General features: G+C 58.1%; 1 protein-coding gene across 3 annotated transcripts in view; it reads left to right on the forward strand.

Moving 5' to 3' along the window:
- Nucleotides 1-19,001, forward strand: part of TNS1 (tensin 1) — a gene marked incomplete at both ends in the record, with an annotated part of 61,649 nt that overhangs the window by 37,558 nt on the left and 5,090 nt on the right. The window contains 7 exons of one of the 3 annotated variants that reach the window (XM_080347015.1): nt 1,738-3,435; nt 9,838-10,016; nt 10,225-10,300; nt 12,742-12,834; nt 13,739-13,774; nt 16,930-17,104; nt 17,740-18,608. In XM_080347015.1, coding sequence (XP_080203141.1) covers nt 1,738-3,435; nt 9,838-10,016; nt 10,225-10,300; nt 12,742-12,834; nt 13,739-13,774; nt 16,930-17,104; nt 17,740-18,608 — 3,126 coding nt within the window. The remainder of the gene's footprint in view (nt 1-1,737; nt 3,436-9,837; nt 10,017-10,224; nt 10,301-12,741; nt 12,835-13,738; nt 13,775-16,929; nt 17,105-17,739; nt 18,609-19,001) is intronic. The other 2 variants (XM_080347014.1, XM_080347016.1) reach the window with 2 other exon arrangements.

Here is a 19,001-nt window from a genome sequence, read left to right on the forward strand (position 1 = left end):
TTTTTCCTTTTTCCCTCCACGGGAAGGGATTCCCTCCTGCTCTCTGCCTTTTCCCCTGTATGGGAGGTTTTGAGGAGTCAAACACTGCTGGTTCCTGGTTACACTGGCTGGATGTAGGAGCTCTGAGTCTCCAGGAGAAATTGTGGACTTATATCCTCATTCTTTCCTGCACCAAGTGCCCAGAGAGGACCTTGCTGCATGATCCTGGGGCACCTTCAAGCTAAGGGGGAGCTTTGGGGCCTGGTTACCTCCTTGAGATGCTGCTGACAGGGATTCAGGAGTGGAAAATTGGTGGCGAGGAGGGGACCCTTACTTGGTAGGACACGTGCTATGCGTTATCACCCCTCTCTGCTTTACAGTGATGGGGGATCGGCGGTGTGGTAGCTGCTGGGGTGCGGGTGTGGCAGTGTGGGACTGGTTAAGCCGTCCTCAGTTCGCGGCTGGCTTTCGGAAGTGTTTTGCTCACAGATAGGGGTGCTCTGATTTCACACTATCACATTAGGGCCGTGTTCCGTCCCTGAGTCAGCCACCTGGCTCCCCGCCAGGGAAGAGTCATTTTTTCCTCCAAAAGAAAGTGTTTAATGCTGCTCGCGGGCCCTTCCAGGAAACCTCCTCGGGGAGCTGGAAAAACAAGAGTCTGCAGCCCAGCCTGTGCTGTGCACGCTCTGTTGTGGGGGACATGGTTTGGGGGCCATCCCCATTGCTGTCTTGGTGGCCAGGGGTCCCTCTGTGCCCCCAAAATCTCTCTGCCCTGTTTGTAAAAGTTTAAAGGGTGCAGCTGGTTGTGATCTCAGGGCTGCTGAGAGTGGTGGGAGTTGGGGAGCTCAGAGCTGGGATGCAAGGTTGGTGATGGTGATGCTGCTGTACCCTGGCTGCCCCCTGCTTTTCGGGGCTGCAGAGTAAAGCTGGCTTCTCGCACTAGCCTCGAATCGCGACACTGAGGCACTCAGTGCCTCCCAGGGAGGAGCTGCTCTACGTTTGGATTTGGGCAGTGGTCCTGCCTGTGCAGGAGCTTCAGGGCAGGAAAGGTGTGGGGCAGATCCACCGGCCTCTGCGAGGGAAGGGGAAGGATAGAAAGGGTGAGAGCCTGTCTGTAGCCAGGGAAGAAAATGTCAAGGTTGGACAACTGGCTGGATCTGTGCATCATCTGGCAGGGAGGGGGAAGGTGGGTCCATGGTTCATCTGTCCTTCACCCGTGGGCTCAGTACATCCATCCAGCTGGAGACATGCAGAGCTACCAGGCCAGATCCTGACCATCTCTGCCCATTCTCCTATGGCCCTTGGTGCATCTCCCCTGCCCTCCCTGGTTACCTCCCTGGTGCTGTGTGGCCCTTCAGGGCTGACTGAGCCCTGTACTGTGGTGGTGAAGTCATGGCTGACTGTATGGGCAGCCCTGGCCCTCGCGAGCCATGGAAGGGAATTGCCAGGAGTGATTCCTGGAACCAGGGGGAGGGATATTTGGTGAATGGCAGTGAAGCAGGTGATGCTTGCAGGGCAGGGCAGGACAATGTGCAGAGTGGGGTCTGTGGGCTCATGGGGATGGGGGTGTCTTGCTCCAGTGTCTCTGCATGGTGGCGCCTGTGGGATTGCGGAGGGTGCCGAGGAAACGGCGATGCTGGTCATAAAGCGTTCTGGCGGCTCAGAAGAGATCGAAACCACCGGCTAATGGGACCCATTAGCTCCGTGCAGAGAGCCAGCAATTGATCTGGGGTCTCGTGTTCATTTCTCCCCTTGCAGAGGTTGGGCACACACAAGGGCCCCTGGACGGGAGCCTCTACGCTAAAGTGAAGAAGAAAGACTCCCTCCACGGCAGCACCGGTGCCATCAACGCCACCCGTCTCCCGCTTTCAGCAACGCCCAACCACGTTGAGCACACGCTCTCGGTGAGCAGCGACTCGGGCAACTCCACCGCTTCCACCAAGACCGACCGGACCGATGAGCCGGGGGTGCCCGGGGCGCCCGGCAGCCAGGCGGTGCTGAGCCCCGAGGAGAAGCGGGAGCTGGATCGTCTTCTTGTTGGCTTTGGCTTGGAGAGTGCGCCACCCATGCACAACCACGCGCCTAGGCCCATGCCGGCGCGCCTGCCTGCTGTGCCAGGCCGCCACGTGGTGCCGGCTCAGGTGCATGTCAACGGGAACGCGGCGGCGCTCGTGGCTGAGCGGGAGACGGATATCTTGGATGACGAGTTGCCCAACCAGGACGGGCACAGCGTGGGCAGCCTGGGCACCCTCTCCTCTTTGGACGGCACCACCACCACCAGCGAGGCCGGCTACCAGGAGGCGCCCCGGGGGGGCAGCCTCTCCTCCCTGCCCAATGGCCCCTCGAGCTGCAACGGGGCTGAGAAGCTGCTGAAGGAGGGACTGTATGACAGTGAGCTGCTCTCCAACGGTGGCTACCCTTACAACAACCAGAACACCATGATGGGACACCACCTCCGTGACCCGCTGCCTCCCTTGCGGCCCTCAGCATCAGCTCAGGACCACCTGGCTGGCTACCCTCAGCGCCCGCCGGGCTCCCACGCCCCGGGCTGGCTGCAGCCCCAGCCACTGCCCAGCTCCCAGCCCTACCTGTACAGCTACGACCCCCCTGGTGCCTATCGCTCCCGGTCCTTCCCAGTGGTGGACATGGCCAAGTTTGATGGGAACCCAGCACTGCCCCAGGCCCCAGCTCGCAGCACCAGCAGCCGGGAGGCTGTGCAGAGAGGCTTGAATTCCTGGCAGCAGCAAGGGGGGAGCCGGCCACCTTCCCGGCTGCAGGAGGTTGGCCTGGAGAGCCACAGCCCCAGTGTCTCCAGCTGCAGCCCCCAGCCCAGCCCACTGCAGCCAGTGCCCCCCCACAGCCACAGCATGCCTGAGTTCCCCCGGGCGCCCTCCCGCCGGGAGATTGAGCAGTCCATTGAAGCACTCGATGTCCTGATGCTGGACCTCGCGCCTGCCGTCCACAAGTCGCAGAGTGTGCCTGCCACCTCCCGCCAGGACAAGCCGGCGGGATCCTTGCTCTCCTCTGTCTCAGCCCAGCCCATCGCTGGTCTTTATGCCCAGCCAGCTCCACAAGTGGCCCAGCCAAGGTCCTTTGGGACATCTGTGAGCCCTGTGGCCTCCGAGCCTCGGGGCAAAGCCTATTCTCCTGGAGAGTCAGACTATGGGGTACATGAGTACCGGGAAACCTATTCACCATACAGCTACCAGCCAGCTCCAGTGCCGGAGCCAAGGAACTACAGCCAAGCCCCAGCTGGAGCAGCGATGGGCATCCTCCCGCTCAGCACCTCCTACAGCCCCGTGGGGTCTCAGCAGCTCCACGTCTCCTCCCCGCCTTCTCCCACTGTCACACCACAAACCCAGATGCCCCCCAAGGGACTGGAGAGCTACGAAGACCTGTCGAGGTCGGCAGAAGAGCCTCTGAATCTGGAGGGCCTGGTGGCCCACAGGGTGGCAGGTAGGACACTTTGATTCCTTGAGGGGACAGGGGAAACTGCATGTCCCAAGAAGCTGGACCCCACGGGGGTGGCATGCATGGTGGAACCAGGGATGGGAGACGTGGCAACTCCTCGTCCATTCTGGATCCGGGCTTGTGACTGAAGCACTGGCCGTGAGGACATGCTGGGCAGGGAGGCAGCCTGCGGCTCTCTCCTTTGCCGAGATCACTCCCCTTGCAATTCGCCGACCACAGCAGCATTGCCCATCCTCACCCCTTTGGGGAATGGGGCTGGTCTGTCTTCTGTGGCAGGGCCACTTGCTGGGTACCAGTGGTATTTCTCCCTTTTGGGGAGAGTATAGACCAGTTTGGGAAAATATTTTCAGTTCTGTCTGTGGGTGTCCTCCCTGGACCCTGCTTTGGACAGGATGCTCTTCCTGCCTGGAGTGTGCTCTTGTGTAAGGTCCCAGCAGAGAACTTGCATTGTGTTTAGTGTAGCTGGGCTCCTCCCTGATTTTAGCCCCCACTTTACCCCCAGCATGCTGGGCTTGGTGCTCTGACCCCCTCCCTGGTGTTTAGACCTCCTCTCTGGGCAGTCAGGGTGCTGCTAGAGCTGGGGGGAGCAGGGTGCAGGCTGGTGGCAGCCTCTCTGCCTGGTGGCCCAGCCAGCTTGGCCCTGGGTGGTTTGAAGCTTGACCTAGCCTTGGGGTGGTGGTCAGGAGCTGGGAAGGTATTTCCCAGCCCTGCCAGAGGGCCTTGGTGGCAGGCTTGGCTGAACATGGCACTGAGCATCGGTGCTGTGGCTGGGTGAAAGCATTTGCTCTGTGTTGCAGAGGAGAATCTGTCCTTTGATTCTCTGCCCTCCCATGGCTCCAGCTCAGGGGCTTTGGGGACGCAGAGGGTCCCAGCCCCCTGTGAAGGAGGTGTCCTGCAGCAGGGTGGGTGCCCTCCCTCTCCGCTGCTTTGTCTGCAGTTGTTGGGTTGTGGAGCGACATTTGGGAAAGGTTTGGGGCTGTGGCCAGGCTGGGGGCCAGCTCATGATGCTGGGGCTTGGCAGCTCCGTCTTTTCCAGCTCTGTGCTCAGTCCAGAAACTCACCTGGCATTAGAGGGAGGAGGAAGAGGCTTGCTTGGAAAAATCCAACACCACCAACCTCCCAGGCACAGGAGAGGAGTCACTGTGGCACTGGGGCAAGGGGCAGGTAGGGGATGTGGAGGGGTGCAAACATGCTGGAGGCAGTTTGCATGCATCCGAACCTGACCTCAGTCGTCCAGCCCAGATGCACAGAGAGATCCAGAGCTTGCACAGAAGGTTCAAACAAACCCAAGACTGCCTGGATGCCCAAACTTTGCTATATGTCTGGACTGACTGTTATAGGGAGCAGATCACTCCTCAACTACCCTGTTTTCTGGAAAATAAGACCTACCCCGAAAATAAGCCCTAGCATGATTTTTCAGGATTTTTGAGGATGCTCGAAATGTAAGCCCTACTTCAAAAATAAGCCCTAGTTACAGTTCATAAAAAGTCAATTTAAATAGTGTCCACATGTAAAAAAGTAAGCACCTTTTGGAACAATAATTAATATAAGACCCTGTCTTATTTTCGGGGAAACAGGGTATGGAGGGAAAAAATGGGATGGAAGAGGAGAGCCTCAGGAGAGGTGGAGCAGTATTTGCAGTGTGTGAGAAATGGCTCTTTGATGGTGTCTACTAAAAAATGCATCCCTCCAACCCTGGGGTCACGTCCTCAAGGCTGGGCTGAGGTCACTCTCATCCCCCTGTAGCCTCTGGGCTTCCTGGGGAGGACAGGTGTCCCAGGGATGGTCCCCAGCCTGTGGCCACCTGTCACTGCTGGAGCCTGGCCGTCTGTGCCGAGGCGGGGACTGCGCGGGCGGACAGCCTGACCTCCGGCGGGAACGAGGTGTCCCAAAGCCAGCACCGAGAGGGGACGGCTGATGGGGGTGGTGGGGCACGGACGGGTTTGTTTACATTCCCTGCTGCTATAAATGGCCTGTGTGTCCCAGCACAGCGATGAGGAGGATCTCGCACCTCCTCCATGCCTGGCGGGGGAGAGCTCCCATTCACGCTTCCTGCTGATGATGGAGGGGAAGAGATGGAATGGGGCAGTGCTGGCGTCCCCAGTGCCTCCTCACAGAGAGGAGCTGGTCCTGCCATCTTTCAGTCCCCATTGTCTCCCATCTGGGATTATCCCTTCTTGCCCCAGCCCTGGGCATCTCATGGTGGAGGAGACCTGCACAGCGCCATGCCCAAAGGGACAGTGGTGGGGAATTATGGCATTGCACAAGGCCACATGTGGCTGGGAGCCACCGCTGATTTCCTGTGTGGGCTTAAGCAGTGCCTGGAGCCAGGCAGTTTGGGTGATGGGAAAGCAGCTCCAAGATTTGTCTGAGCTTCCTTGGACCCCAATCTTGTCTGCTGGAACCCATCTAATATTTTCTCTTGTTTTCTCTCTCTGTCTCCCTGTTGTATCTTGTGACATTTGTCCTGTCTTGCCCCTTCCTCTCTCCATGGGGGACTGTGTCTGTCCTGTGTGACCTCACACACTCCTTGCACTCCCTTTCCTGGTACACTGGCAGAGTACAACGCCAAGCTCAGGGAACTCAACAAGAGCACCAAAGTCCCCCGTCCTCCTCTGAACCAGCAACGGTCCTTCTCCGGTTTGTTCATTCCACCTCCCTCCTTCTTTGTCCACCATCCTTCCCCATTCATCTTTCTCCTTCTGCTTCTCTCCTAACCTCCTTCCTTCTCATCCTTCCTTTTCCCTTCATCTCTCCTTCCTCCTTCCCCTTCATCACTTTTTCCCTGTCCCTGCATGCTGAGTGCTCTGTGTGTTGCATGCATGTGGGATGGAGGGAGCCTCAGGAGACCCTCTCCATGCAGGCTCGATTTCCTCTTTCTCAGGATGATGCTCAGGGCCCCCCCTCGATCTCCTCCAGTGATCATGGAGCCCCTGGCCCTGGGTACAGACTCCCCTGCCCACGCTTGGCTTTGCATCTCATCTAAGCCTAGCACTGCTCTCTGGTGAGGTTTCATCACTGGGCTGGATCCAGACCCTCGCTCCAGTCCCTCCAAGCTTTTCCCTGGCTGTGGGTCAGCCCTCGGGAAGGCAAGAGCTGGGGTGCAGCTCTGCAGACCCCTGGTTCAGCCAGCTCCTGGCCTGGCAGGGTCTCGCTTGCCTCAGTCTGGGGATTTTCTCCATGGGTCCACCTGCAGCTGGGTGGGGAGTGAGGGAGGGCCCCTGGATGTGCTTGTTTTGGGGTGAAACATGGACAGACACATCAATTAAGTGCCCTGGGAGCAGGGGAACAGTAAACATGTCTGTGCCCAGTGGGATGGGATGAGTTGGGCTCTGGCAGAGAGAGGTATAGGGCAACGTCTGCTGCTGTTCTTCATGTGGGGAGGGAGTGAGTTTGCATCTGTCTTTTACCTGGGCATCATATGTCCATGTGGCTTTAACTGCTGGGTGCTGCATCCCAAGGGCCATGGGATGCTGCTTTGCCCTCTCCTCTCCAATGTGGGGGCATCGCCTGGCCCTTGTGTGGCAGTAGCTCCAGCATCTCATATCCAGAATGCAGCTGCCTCCTGATTTGACCCAGAGACGCAGCTCCCCAGCCACAAAACCACCTGGGTTTAAATACCTTCTGTTTCCTTCTCCTCTGGCTGTTGTGCTTCTGCCCTTCCCCAGCCCTAGAGCTGTGTTTAACCCAAGGGCAGGACTTTGCTGGGAGCGGGTTGCTGCCAGGTTAAGGAGTTAAATAGGCAGCAGAATGGGTGGCAGTGCCAGAGATAGTGGTGGCAAGGGTGGGGAGCAGGGCGTGGGCTGCTGTTCCCACTTTGTGATGGGGATCACCTCCCCCCCCTCCACACCCCGCAGCTGAGCATCCTTGGGAGGCTGGAGATGGTACCATGGCTAAGGGAAGCTCTATGTGTGCTGAAGGGGCACAGCGAGCAGGGGAAAGGAGAATTTGTTTTTCAAGCGTAGTTTCCAGCCCATAAATCACCCCGGGGGGTCAGGGGAGCCGTGCTCAGAGCCTGGGTTTCCTCCAGGCTTTGCTCCGAGCAGCCCGTAAAGTTTCCCACTCTCAGCTCCCAAACAATGAGTCTCTTTTTTCCCCTCTCGTTCCTCCCCTCCTTGCAGTTCCAGCCGCTTTCCATGTCTGGGGAGTGGAGCAGCCAAAGCCTGGTGAGCGCCTGGGTGTCCTGATGGGCCAGATCCGGCACCCTGCAGTTGGGCACACTGAGTATGGAGCAGGGGGTCCCACGCTGTAGGTGTGTCCCACACTCTGTGTGATGTGGATGTGCACTGACAGCCGGGCTCTGGTGAGCTGCTGTTTGTGGTTCTCAAATGAAAAATGCAAAGCAGGGCAGACATACGTGATCCTTGCCTCTCTGCAGCGCTCGGTCGCTGCAGCTCACTTTGGGATGTTCCAAGGGCTGCTCCTGGTGATGCTCTTGGGGCGTGCAGGAAACCCCACAGTGCACAAAGTAGAGGGGTGAAAATAAAATGTAAGGGTTTGTGTTATTTTTCCTCCCCCATTTTGTTTCTCCCTATGCTTACAACTCAGGGCTTTGTTCCCTTAAAGTGAGGAACAGGGGGAAAAAAATATAAGGTGGTCCTATACAATGCTAGCCATGGCCATTGTGCCTGCAGGGCAGGTTCCCAGAGACCCTCTCATTCCCCTTGTTCTCTCCACGGACCTTTTTAACGGCTGTCCCCTGCGCTGGTGAGCACCTGCAGAAGGGATTGGGGAGTCGTGTTTCAAAGCTGCTCTTAGTGGAATTTTCCAGGCCGCCTCCGTGGCTGGAGCCAGCCCCGTTGGCTCGCGTCCCCCGCCTCCCAGCCCGGCCGCCTCCCCCCCCAGCTGTGATTTTATTGTTGTTGCCGTTCACTGGGCTGATTATTTAGAAATGCACCCAGGCCACCTCCCTCCCGCGCCCCCAGCCCTTGCCCCGCTCCCAGCCCATTCCCCAGGGCCGGGACAGCTCCGGTGCGGGAGCAGGGACGAGGGGCGGTCGGCGGGTGCGAGGCGTGGGTCCCGCACGGAGCCCCGGGGAGTGAGGGGAAGCAGCTGATGGCTGCTTTTCCTTAGCCAGCCCGTGGGAAAAGAGTTGGTGTTTGAAAAGTGCATTTCCTGGAGCGTGATGCTGGCCTCTTTTTTTTTTTTTTCCCTTCTTCTTTTTATATATTGTTTTTTTTCTTCCCCCCCTGTGCAGTGTGCTGGGCCACGGGGAGTGTGAGCCCTCCCTGCCTCTGCGGGAAAGGTGGAGGGATGGTGCTGTCACCTCTGCTAGTGGGGCTGAGACCAGGGGTCACCCCACTGCTGTGTGGGTCCTGAGGGGGGAATGGGAGTCCCATGGAGCTCTGAGCTGTGATGCACTGCCTAGTTCCCCTGGACTGAACCCAGCACCATCGTCCCTGAGCCCTAATTAACCTCTTAGTCAGGCGAGATGGGGCAGAGAGTGTGTTTGGGCCTTGCTGGGGGGGTTTTAGGTCACACCTCTCATCCCAGCCCCCCAAATCCCCTGCGTTGCACTGGCTTTGTTCTCATTCCTGGGCTTTATCCCAACCCATGGGCTCGCCAGTGGGCTCTACCAGACCCTGACAGCCTGGAGTAACCCATTCTGTCACAGTGACTTGCTTGTTCCCTTCTTCCCCCCAGGGTCTCATAGCCCTTTGGTGCTGTCCCAGGTTGTGGGCACTGGTGGTGCTGGGGTCTGGGAAGGTGGTTTGGGGGTAGATGGAGAGGAGATCATGATCTCCCCCTTTAGGAAGGCTTTGTGCTGGTAGTAGGAGATCAGCAGTGGTTTGTTGGGATTTCCTGCACTATTCCTCTGGGGTTTTTCCTCCTGACCTGGTGTTCCCTCTGCTTTAGGGACTTTCAAAACCAGGCTTTTTCCACTGCTATGGTTGAAGCTGCATCAGGCTGTGGGAGTGGGGATGCAGCTGAACACAGCTGCTCCGGTGCTGGGGGATTTGACCCTTTCCCACCATGATGCTGATGAGAGGTGCTGGTCCTCCCCAGCTCTGCAGGGCTGGGCTGCTCGCAGGGTGCTCATGCCCCTTGCACCCGCCGCCTGGGGATGCTGCTTCTGAGCACAAGACATGAGGTCCTTGGGAGGGCTAGTGTAGTGGTCCAGCCACCAGCCACACAACTCTGCCTTGCTTTTTTGCTTGGCCCAGGGCCAGTGCTGTAGGGTGTATCTGCTCCAGCTCAAAACTGAATGTGCTGGTCTGGGGGTTAGATGCAGGTGAGTGCTGAAGCTGCCATCTCAACTGGGCAGAGTCCCTTCTGTGGTAACCAGCCCTGGCGGGACTTCTCAGATCAGCCCTGGAGCATCTCCTGGTGGTCCCCATCTCAGCTGGCAGCTCCTCACCCAATCGCCACCCTGTGCTTGCCCTGCAGGGGTACAGTCCCGGGAGAAGCCCCTGGAGGAGAGCACTGTCCCTGCTCGCAAGCGAACCCCCACTGACAGCCACTATGAGAAGAGTTCACCGGAGCCAAGCTCGCCCCGCAGCCCTACCATCCTCTCGCCTGAGGTGGTCAGCACCATCGCAGCCAACCCTGGAGGGAGGCCCAAAGAGGTGTGCTGGGGTGGGGGATGCTGGGGTGAGGGGGTGGCTGCTGGGGTACAGCCACCTCTGGAGAAGGAGAAGGCTTAGAGGGGCATATAGGACTTTTAGCATCCTACTTTTAGGGATGTGGGTTAATGATGCTTTCGGTGGAGGTGGTGTCCCGGAGGGTCATGAACATTGTAGGAATGAGACTGACCCTTTCTCCTGCTCTCTCCAGCCTCACCTCCACAGCTACAAGGAAGCCTTCGAAGAGATGGAGAGTGCCTCCCCCACCAGCCCACCCTCCAGCGGTGGTGAGATTTCCTCCCCCACCCCAGCCTTCCCTGTCTCGCCACAAACCCCTTACTCCAACCCCCGTAAGTGCTGCGGCTCCGGGAGGCGGTAGGGCTTGGTGGGTGGCTCTCGGCAAGCCAGAAATTCGCCAAGGGTCAAACAGCTCCAGGCTCCAGACACCACCACCATGTCAATCACTCCTCCTCTCCATCGTTCTCTCTCTTCCACATCCCACCACTCCATGCTGCCATCAGCATCCCACTGCCATCAGAATCCTGTGCTCGGCACCCTCCTGTTGGCTTTTTCCCACCCTATACTCCCTGGGACATTTGCTTATTGGGATTCCAAGTGGGCTAAGGAGAGAGACGGGGTCCAAAAGACAGGATCCTTGCACTCCACCCCAGTGCTGCACCTCCCCGTCTTTCCTGTCTGCATGGCAAGAAGGGCAGTGAGGCTGCAGTAGCAGGCGAGCCAGGGGGAGGCAGGAGGGACTGGAGAGGGGAGCTCAGGGCAGACCCTCGCATGCTGTGCCACTTCTCACTCACTGTTTCCAGAGCAGGATGTGGAGAAGTCTGGGAGATGCCATCCCTTTGCATGCAGCTTTTATCTGCTCCTCCAGTGTGGCATGCCTCCTTTCTGACTAACCCTGATTGTGCAGTTGTGGTTGGTTTTTGTGGACTGGGTTTGTGTGACTGACTTGAGCTATGAGCCCTGATGAGCAGCCTCCTGTCAGCACAGCACGACTCGGGCTGGACCAGTGCAATGGAGCAGTCGGTCAACTGGGAAACCCATCAAAAAGTTGGCAGCCCTTTCCTACCCGCCAAGCAAAATCACTTTTGTAGGCTGGATGCTGAGGGATGCTCTGGGACTAGTGATGCTCTGGCTGAGTGCAGCCCTCTCTGATGCCACATCCTAGTTGAAATGGAGTTGCCTACCCCTATAGCTTAGCCCATGAGGCTCAAGGATGTTTCCTCCCGTGCTGTTGCTGTTATTCCCCTGCAACCTGCTGGTATTTGAGCCCTGTCTCATGGGATGCAGTGACTGGAGCGTGAGAGTGTCCCTGGGGCATTTGGCAGCTCAGAAATGGCCCCGTTGTTCCAGGGACCCAGAGAGCTTGGCCCCAGGGCACTAGCTCCTTGGCAGTGGAACAGTGACTTGTTTTGGGGGCTGAGTCACTTGCAGAGGTGATGGGAACAGCCTGGCTGGTGGATGTGGCCTGGAGGCAGCACTTCTGAGCCATCACCAGCCAGGGAGACCTGGGATGCCTGAAGCTGCAGGTTGCAGGCTTTGCCAAAGTGCTCCCAGGGGATGATGGAGGAAAGATTCCCTTCCATGGGGAGATGTTGGTCCCAGGGGAATTCCCAGCCCCGGGGAGGACTCCGCTGCTTGTCAGACAGAGTGTGAGCTGACACTGTGGCTTGTGGCTGACCAGATTTGGGGAAATTGGACACCTGCTGGCAAAAATGCTGCCTTCTTCATTTCCCAGGGACTCAGCTGCTCAACTGCTCCAGCCCGAGGCTGCTGGGGGGACCTGGCCTTGGGGTGAGGGTCTGGCTTTCCTCTGGAGCACCCACCACCCACCGTGTCCCGGCCTCGCTGTGGGCCCCATGCCCATGCCACCAGTGGTGGACGTTCAAATGCTGATGGAGGGATGTTCCCTCTGGTCCCTCTTGCTGGAGATGAGACCCAGGGAGATGCAGCGTCAAGGAGATGGGTCAAAGCCTGGGGGCAGGAGGGGACAGAAAGTGTAGTCTGCTTGGAGAGGTCCACTAGGCCTGTGAAACCCTGCTGCTGGTGTGTCCATGCCATAGCTATACATACATACGCAGTTCCTCTTGGTACATATGTATGGTAACAGGGGCACAGACCTCATGTGTGCATTACAACCCCTCAGGGAACATGCTCTGTGTGAACATCCTCACCCACCCGCTGAGCTGGTCTGGAGGGCTGGGGGTTTTTTGGCAGTCCTGCTGCCCCTTTCTTGGGGGTGATGAGCTGCCCTGAGACAGCACAATCCCACCTCAGCCAGACGTGGTGATTGGCAGAGGGGGGTTAAGGTTTGGGAGTGCTGGGTTGGAAGGCGGCTGCTTGCACAGGGGCAATGAAAAAGGCTTCATGCCTATGGTGGGACTATTCCCTTGTGAGGATGCTGCTGGGAGATGGGGTCTGGGCCTGCCCTGGGAATTGCCCCCTTACTCTATCCTGCCAGCCCTGCAGTGGGGCACACTGCTTATTCCTGGGTACCTCCTGCCTTATGTGCATCCCCAAATGGAGTCGGGGGTGGGTGACCTTCCCCAGGGTGCTGCATCACACAAGGGCTCTTCCTGGCAGCCCCTGACTGCAGCTGGTGGGTGGGATGGGTAATGTGGGCTCTGAACCCCTGGGTAGTGACAGCTCCAGCCTTTCTGAGGCTTCACCTCCCACTCCTCAACTAACACTCCTGTGTTCCCTGTGCCAACAGTGCGTTCTCCCCCTGGCCTGGCCAAGACCCCTCTCTCAGCACTGGGGCTGAAACCCCACAATCCGGCTGAGATCCTGCTGCATCCAGTGGGAGGTGAGTGCAGGCATGGGGGCTGCAGGTGTTTTTTGGGGGGTGTGTCTGTGAGGATACCTCTGGAAGAGTCCCCTGGCTGGAGAAGGCACTTCTGCCTCATTTTTGGGCCAGGTAGCCTTGGGGTCCTTGTCACCTGCTGTGGGGACTCTGGGTCCGTGTGAGGGTGGGGGATGTTGGTGCTGCCTAGGAGACTTAGCCCAGCAGGGTCTCTGGTGGGTGGAGGTTGGAAAACTCAGGGGTTCTGCCTCCTCCCCAGCCCCATCTCCCTCCCTCCCTTCCTTCTTCCCTCCCTTCTCCTCTGCAGCACAGCCAGAGAGGATTTGCTCTCCAGGAGCTGAGCCTGTCAGCTGGAAACAGTATCCAGAGCTCTCTCAGTTTCAGAGAGTGGTCCCTGGGTGCAAAGGCCCTGCTATCCTGAGGGCATGTCCCAGAGCAGCCTGCCAAGCCAGACCTTCCTGCTCCCCAACATCTGAGGCCCCTTCCTGGGCCATCTATGAGTGTAACATCCCCAAATCCTGGCTAAGCCTGCGGGCATGGCGTGGCTGAGCCCACCCTTCTCCTTGTGCTCCCAAGGGCGAGCTGATACTTTTTTGGTGCTTCCTGGCTTTCCTGGAGCAGCCCTTTGTGGTGGCTCCCCACTGTTCCCTCTTCCCCACCTGAAAGCAGCTTCTTGGTGTTTGGACATCATCTCTGGGATGTCCAGGTGGACCCTGGGGCTGTGTGAGGCCAGGGGCTGAGTTTGGGGTGCTGTGGTGGGGATTTGTGGGGCTCTCCTTGCACTCTGTGTGCCTGTGCCCAAGTAAGGCAAAGCTGCTTAACTCAGATTTCTCTTTCTTTCTGTCTCGCACCTCCCTTCTTCCTCCTCTCCCTGATCCCATCTCTCCTCTGCCCCTCTGTCTCTCAGAGCTAGAAGGGGAGGCGGGCGGTAGCTCTGAAGAAGGTAAGAAAGGCTTTTCTTTCTCTGTCTCTTCTCTCCTCGTGCTCGCTGTTGGGACTGTTGCTCAGAGCAGGCTCCCACTGTTTGCGCCAGCAGCCTTCCCTTGCGCTGGCCCCTAGGGATGGAAGAGCCTGAGTCTTGCTGGTATCACTCTGTTTTGAGAAAGGAAACGTTGTGCTTTGTGTTGTGGTTGGCTCCCCCAATGTCCAAATTGGCGCTGGAGATCTGTCACGTTGGGTGGTGATCATCCATGGGGGCTGAGAGCTCTTTGTTGGTGCATCGTATCCTCGCCAGTGGCATGCTGAGGATGCTGGCATCTCACGGCCAGCCTTGGACAAGCCTGGTGGGGGGCTGGGAGCAGCAGCCCCAGTTCTGGGCTCCTGCCCTCCCCTTCTGGCTTTGCCGCTGCTGTTTGGAGCGAAAATAAACCAAAGTGCAGCACAAAAGGTCACTAGGCGCAGAGGCCACCAGTGTGCTGCCGGCTCAGCCGGCTGGACAGCAGTACAGTGCCGGCAGCCGGTGTGCATCCTCTGCTGTACGGGAGACTGCCAAAATTCCCCCCGCCTCTCCCATCCCTGGACTGCACCTCTCCTGGGATGCTGAGGACTGGGCTGAGCTGGGACAGAAGTTGGGGGGTGGCTCTACTGATGCTGGGGGGCACATCTCCCATGGGGATGGAGGCTTAGGGAGTGGCTGTGATCCCCTGGAGTGCTGCCTGCTATCTAATGATTGTTGGGTGGTTTTACTTTCTTCTTTAATAAAACTTTGGGCCCTCAGGGCTGAGATGGGGAACCGTGTGCTCAGGATGGGTTTTGGGGAGAGGATATCTCTTCTCAGTGAATTTGCGATGCTTCCTGTGGCCCCAGGAGCCGGCAGTGTTTCTCCCCCAGAGGCTCCTCAAAATGTGCATAACCCAAACGTGAACATTGTGTAATATGGGAGAAAGTCTTTGCTTGAAGCAAATGTTCTGGTTCTGATTTTTCAGCAATGACTTCTTGGATACATTAAAGGATGTCTGGAGATCCCGCTCTGGCCGAGCTGAGTAGCCACCACCAGCCTCTTGCCCTGCTTTAGTCCTTCCTCTTGCATAACATGATGCTTTTTTGGGGGACTGAATCTGCAGGGAGGTGTGTTTTGGCTTAACAAAGCTTTGACTTAACACTCTCTGCACCAAGCCACAGGCTTCATAGGATCCCTGCCCCGCTGGGCTCTGCTCAGCTGCTCCTGGGACTGGGGGATGCTCTGGCAGCACGGGAGCTCGGGGCCTGGCTGCCACCTTTAGAACAGCCCAGCAGTCGCAGTGCTGGGGATTTCTGGCTGGAGCAAAGCCCCGCTTGGATTCAGGATTCCCGAATGACTGCTCACCCCCTGGTGACTCAAGGGCTTCCCATCTCCAGAGCCTCTTAAAAAAACCCACTAGGATGAAAGATCTGATTTTTTTTTTTTTTTTTTTTTAACCTAAAAAAGCCTTGATTGAAACTTCTTAGTTTTTTTTTTCTTTCTTTTTTCCTATATTGAGCCAAACAAATGGAACACATTGGTGTGGCACACAGTGTGCTCCCCTGTGGGCTGTCCCCTTCCCTCAGCCCCTGGCTTCTACCTCCATCCAGCCCCCACCTTTGCAGGAGGGCCTGGCATCTTCACAACCGTTTGGTCTTAACCTCTTGCAGGCTGACTCATATGTACTGTCTGGCTAATTTTAGTCAGGGGTGGGGAGCTGGGGGAGAAAAGTGAGTAGCTGTGAAATTAATTTAATTACCTAAGCAATGATGAGTTTCTTGCAGCTGCCCTGGGCGTCCCCCTGGGCAGTGCCACGTCACTGTCACTTGGAGCTGTGTGTCCTGCCTCAGATGCTGGTACTCAGCCTGTGTTGAGGTCCTTGGTCTGGTTTGGCTTATATCTTCCCTTGGGGGATGAGCAGGGCACGGCAGGGAGATCAGCCCGAGGCATGGATGGTTCTTTCCATGTCTTCAGGTGAATGGGCATGGAGACGCTAGAGAGGAAGGAGAAGGACCCACAACAGTCTTTTTCCTTGCAACCCCCTGGTCCAGCACTGAACACAGAGCTGTGCATTGGCATTGCTGATTGTGAGCAGGCTGGCTTGCTGGTAGGCTTAGCTGAAGCCTGCTGTTATGACTAATGATAATAATAATGTTTGTCATGCTAATTACTACTATGAAGCCGCCTCAGGCATGACCAGCCTGGAGCCGGGAACCTGCACGAGTGCCTTAGCATTTGACGCCAGTGGGTCTTGCTTAGGGTGTTGTTCCCCGGCATGAAGACAGTTGGTGGCACGTGCCAGCCCACATGTGACATGGCTGCTGGGGCAGAGGGCAACGGGGCTGAAGCTGCAGCCCCTTTGCCTGTCACAGCTTTTGGGAGAAGCTGTGGATTGCAGGAGGCTATCGTAGGGATAGGAACTAGCCTGGATGGAGCAGGAGGCAGAGAGGAAAGGGAGGAGAGAGGGCTGGGACTGGCGGCTGCCTTGGCTGGTGATGGTGAGCCCAGCCCACTGCTTCTGACACGGGACAGCTCGGCAGCTCCAAAGGAAAATTACTTTTCTTGGTCATGCTTGTGGGCTCCTGTTTCAAGCCGGGCTGGAAATGAGAATGTTGGATACTGCAGTGGAAATAGCTGGAGCTGCTCTCTGGTCTGTTGCTGGAGATGGTGAGGTGGAGATGCAGAGGTGGGCTGCACGGGGCAGAGACCGCCAGGCATCATCGTCAGTCCCGTGTGAGTCAGCGCAGGCTGGGTAGAGTCATGCCTCTATTTTTAGAGGCTGGGAATGAGCAGGGAGCACGACGTGTGCTTTGTGGCATCCTGGGCGGGGAGGGACACTGACTCAGAGCCGGGTGGAGAGGCCTTGGCACTGGAAGGGACCATGGTCCCATGTGCTGTAGTCCCCTTGGGGAAAAGATTAGGCACTACCCCCCTCCCCATGCCCTGGCTTTGGGTCTTCAGCACCCATTGGAGCAACCTAAAGGCCTAGGTGAGCCAGATGTGTTTTTCCACGCCCCCTGTGGGATAAGGGATGAGAGAAATATGCAGCTGGAGGAGCTCAGCTCAAACACCTTCACTGTCTGAAAAGAGGATACTGGGAAGGGCATGGCCCTCTGCCCATGGGAGCTGTGGGCTCATCTTTTTCTCTTTTGCCGCAGAGCCCAGGAGCTATGTCGAGTCAGTGGCCCGCACGGCCACAACAGGCAGGGGAGGGACCCTGCCCGCCGCCCAGCCCGGGGGCCCCGAGATGCCCACCAGGAATGGCACCTTTACCAACTCCTTCACTGCCCCCAGCCCCGTCTCTACCAGCAGCCCCATTCACAGCATGGATGGGTAAGGCAGTGGGTGCAAGTCTGGGTGGCTGGTGGGGCCGGGGCTGAAATTTGAACTTTGAAATTGCCTTTGCAAGGACCCCCATTTCCCTGCGCAGGGTTTAGGGGTCCTGGCTAACCGTGTGGCTCACTGCCCTGAGGACACAAAGCTGGGTCACTGGCGGTCACTGGTCCTCAGCAGCATCTTGCTGGGAACCTAGCCCTTGGGGTGGGAGGAGGTATGGGTTCTGTGCTAACCCCTAGCCCTGGGTTGGGCTGAGCACCGGTGCCCTGTGGTGCAGTGGAGCCATCGTCCCTGTCCCCTCTCCACCCTGCCCATCGGGTGTCCTGCACCAGCTCACCTGGTGAGGCTGACAGGGAGGAATGAAGATGGCATTTTGCTGGGAGAGGAGCTGGAAAATGCTCTTGTCTCACAGTAAGTCATATTTTGAGAGGGAATTTGAATGCGTGTGGGAGCTAAAGCTGCCACCAGTTGCTTTTATGCAGCTGGCAGGACCCATCCTACTGTTGCTTCTGAGCAACCAAGCAGCTGTCTGGCACTGTGCCTCAGTTGCCCTGTGCACCACTCACAGGAAGGTGCCAGCCAGCAGCAGGAACAAGTGATGGTGCTGAGTCCTCCTTCTCATCTCTCCTCAGGGCCTCTCTCCGCAGCTTCCCGTCGGAGGGCAGCCCCCACGGCACACTTACACCTCCCCACGCCTCGGCTGAGCCTGTTTACCGGTCGCCTGTTGGCTCGCAGATGCCATCTGCTCACAGCAGCTACCAAAACTCGTCTCCATCTTCCTTTACGATGATCCAGGGTGGTGTCCCAGGCTCAGCATATACCAGCCCCGACTACCCTGATAGCCGAGCTGGCCTCCAGCCGGACCTCCAAGCTCGGCCACAGCCGCAGGTCAGCGTGGTGGGGACCCATGTCCTGCCGGGGAGCCCCCGCACCCTGCACCGGACAGTGGCTACCAACACACCGCCCAGCCCTGGCTTTGGGCGAAGAGCTGTCAACCCCAGCGTGAGCGGTGCTCCTGGCAGCCCTGGGCTGGGCAGGCACGCCATGGCAGCCCACAGCAACCTGGTGGCCCCGCCGGGGAGCCCCAGCCTGGTCAGGCATCAAGTTGCGACAGCTGTCCCCCCTGGCAGCCCCCTGTACGGCTACCCCAGCCCGGAGGAGAGGCACCCAACGCTGTCTCGGCAGAGCAGCTCCTCTGGCTACCAGCCTCCCTCCACGCCATCCTTCCCTGTCTCGCCGGCATACTACCCCGGCACGAGCACACCGCACTCCTCCTCCCCGGACTCGGCTGCCTACCACCAGGGCAGCCCCACACCGCAGCCTGCGCTGCCTGAGAAGCGGCGCGTATCGACAGGGGACCGCTCCAACAGCTTGCCCAACTATGCCACCATCAACGGCAAGGCGTCCTCGCCCCTCTCCAGCGGCATGTCCAGCCCCAGCGGTGGGAGCACCGTCACCTTCTCCCACACGCTGCCAGACTTCTCCAAGTTCTCCATGCCAGGTAAAGGATGCTGTTGGAGGTCCCCATGTTCTGCTGCTCAAGGCTCTCCCCTCCTCCTCCTCACTGGCTGGCAGCGAAGGAGTTTGCAGCCGCGTCCTGATTTACCCCTCCTGCCCATCCTCAAACCGGTAACACTGCTGGGGCTCAGGCCATTTCCTGCACTTTCTGGTAAATCCAAACAGGAAAAGCACTGACCCGGCATGGTGTAAGCAGTACCCAGAGTTGTGTACAGGGAGATCAAAGCACCCGGAGGCAGCTTTTCTCTGCCGTGGGGATGTGCTGACCTCCCGGCCCCGTTCCCAGTGGGTTTTACCCTGTCAAGACCCTGCTGCAGTGCTGCCTCCTCGTTTCAAATGATGTGTTGTGCCCTGGGTGTCGCCATGCCTGGAACGC

This window comes from Nesoenas mayeri, assembly GCF_963082525.1.
Source record: "Nesoenas mayeri genome assembly, chromosome: 6".
Taxonomy (NCBI): domain Eukaryota; kingdom Metazoa; phylum Chordata; class Aves; order Columbiformes; family Columbidae; genus Nesoenas; species Nesoenas mayeri.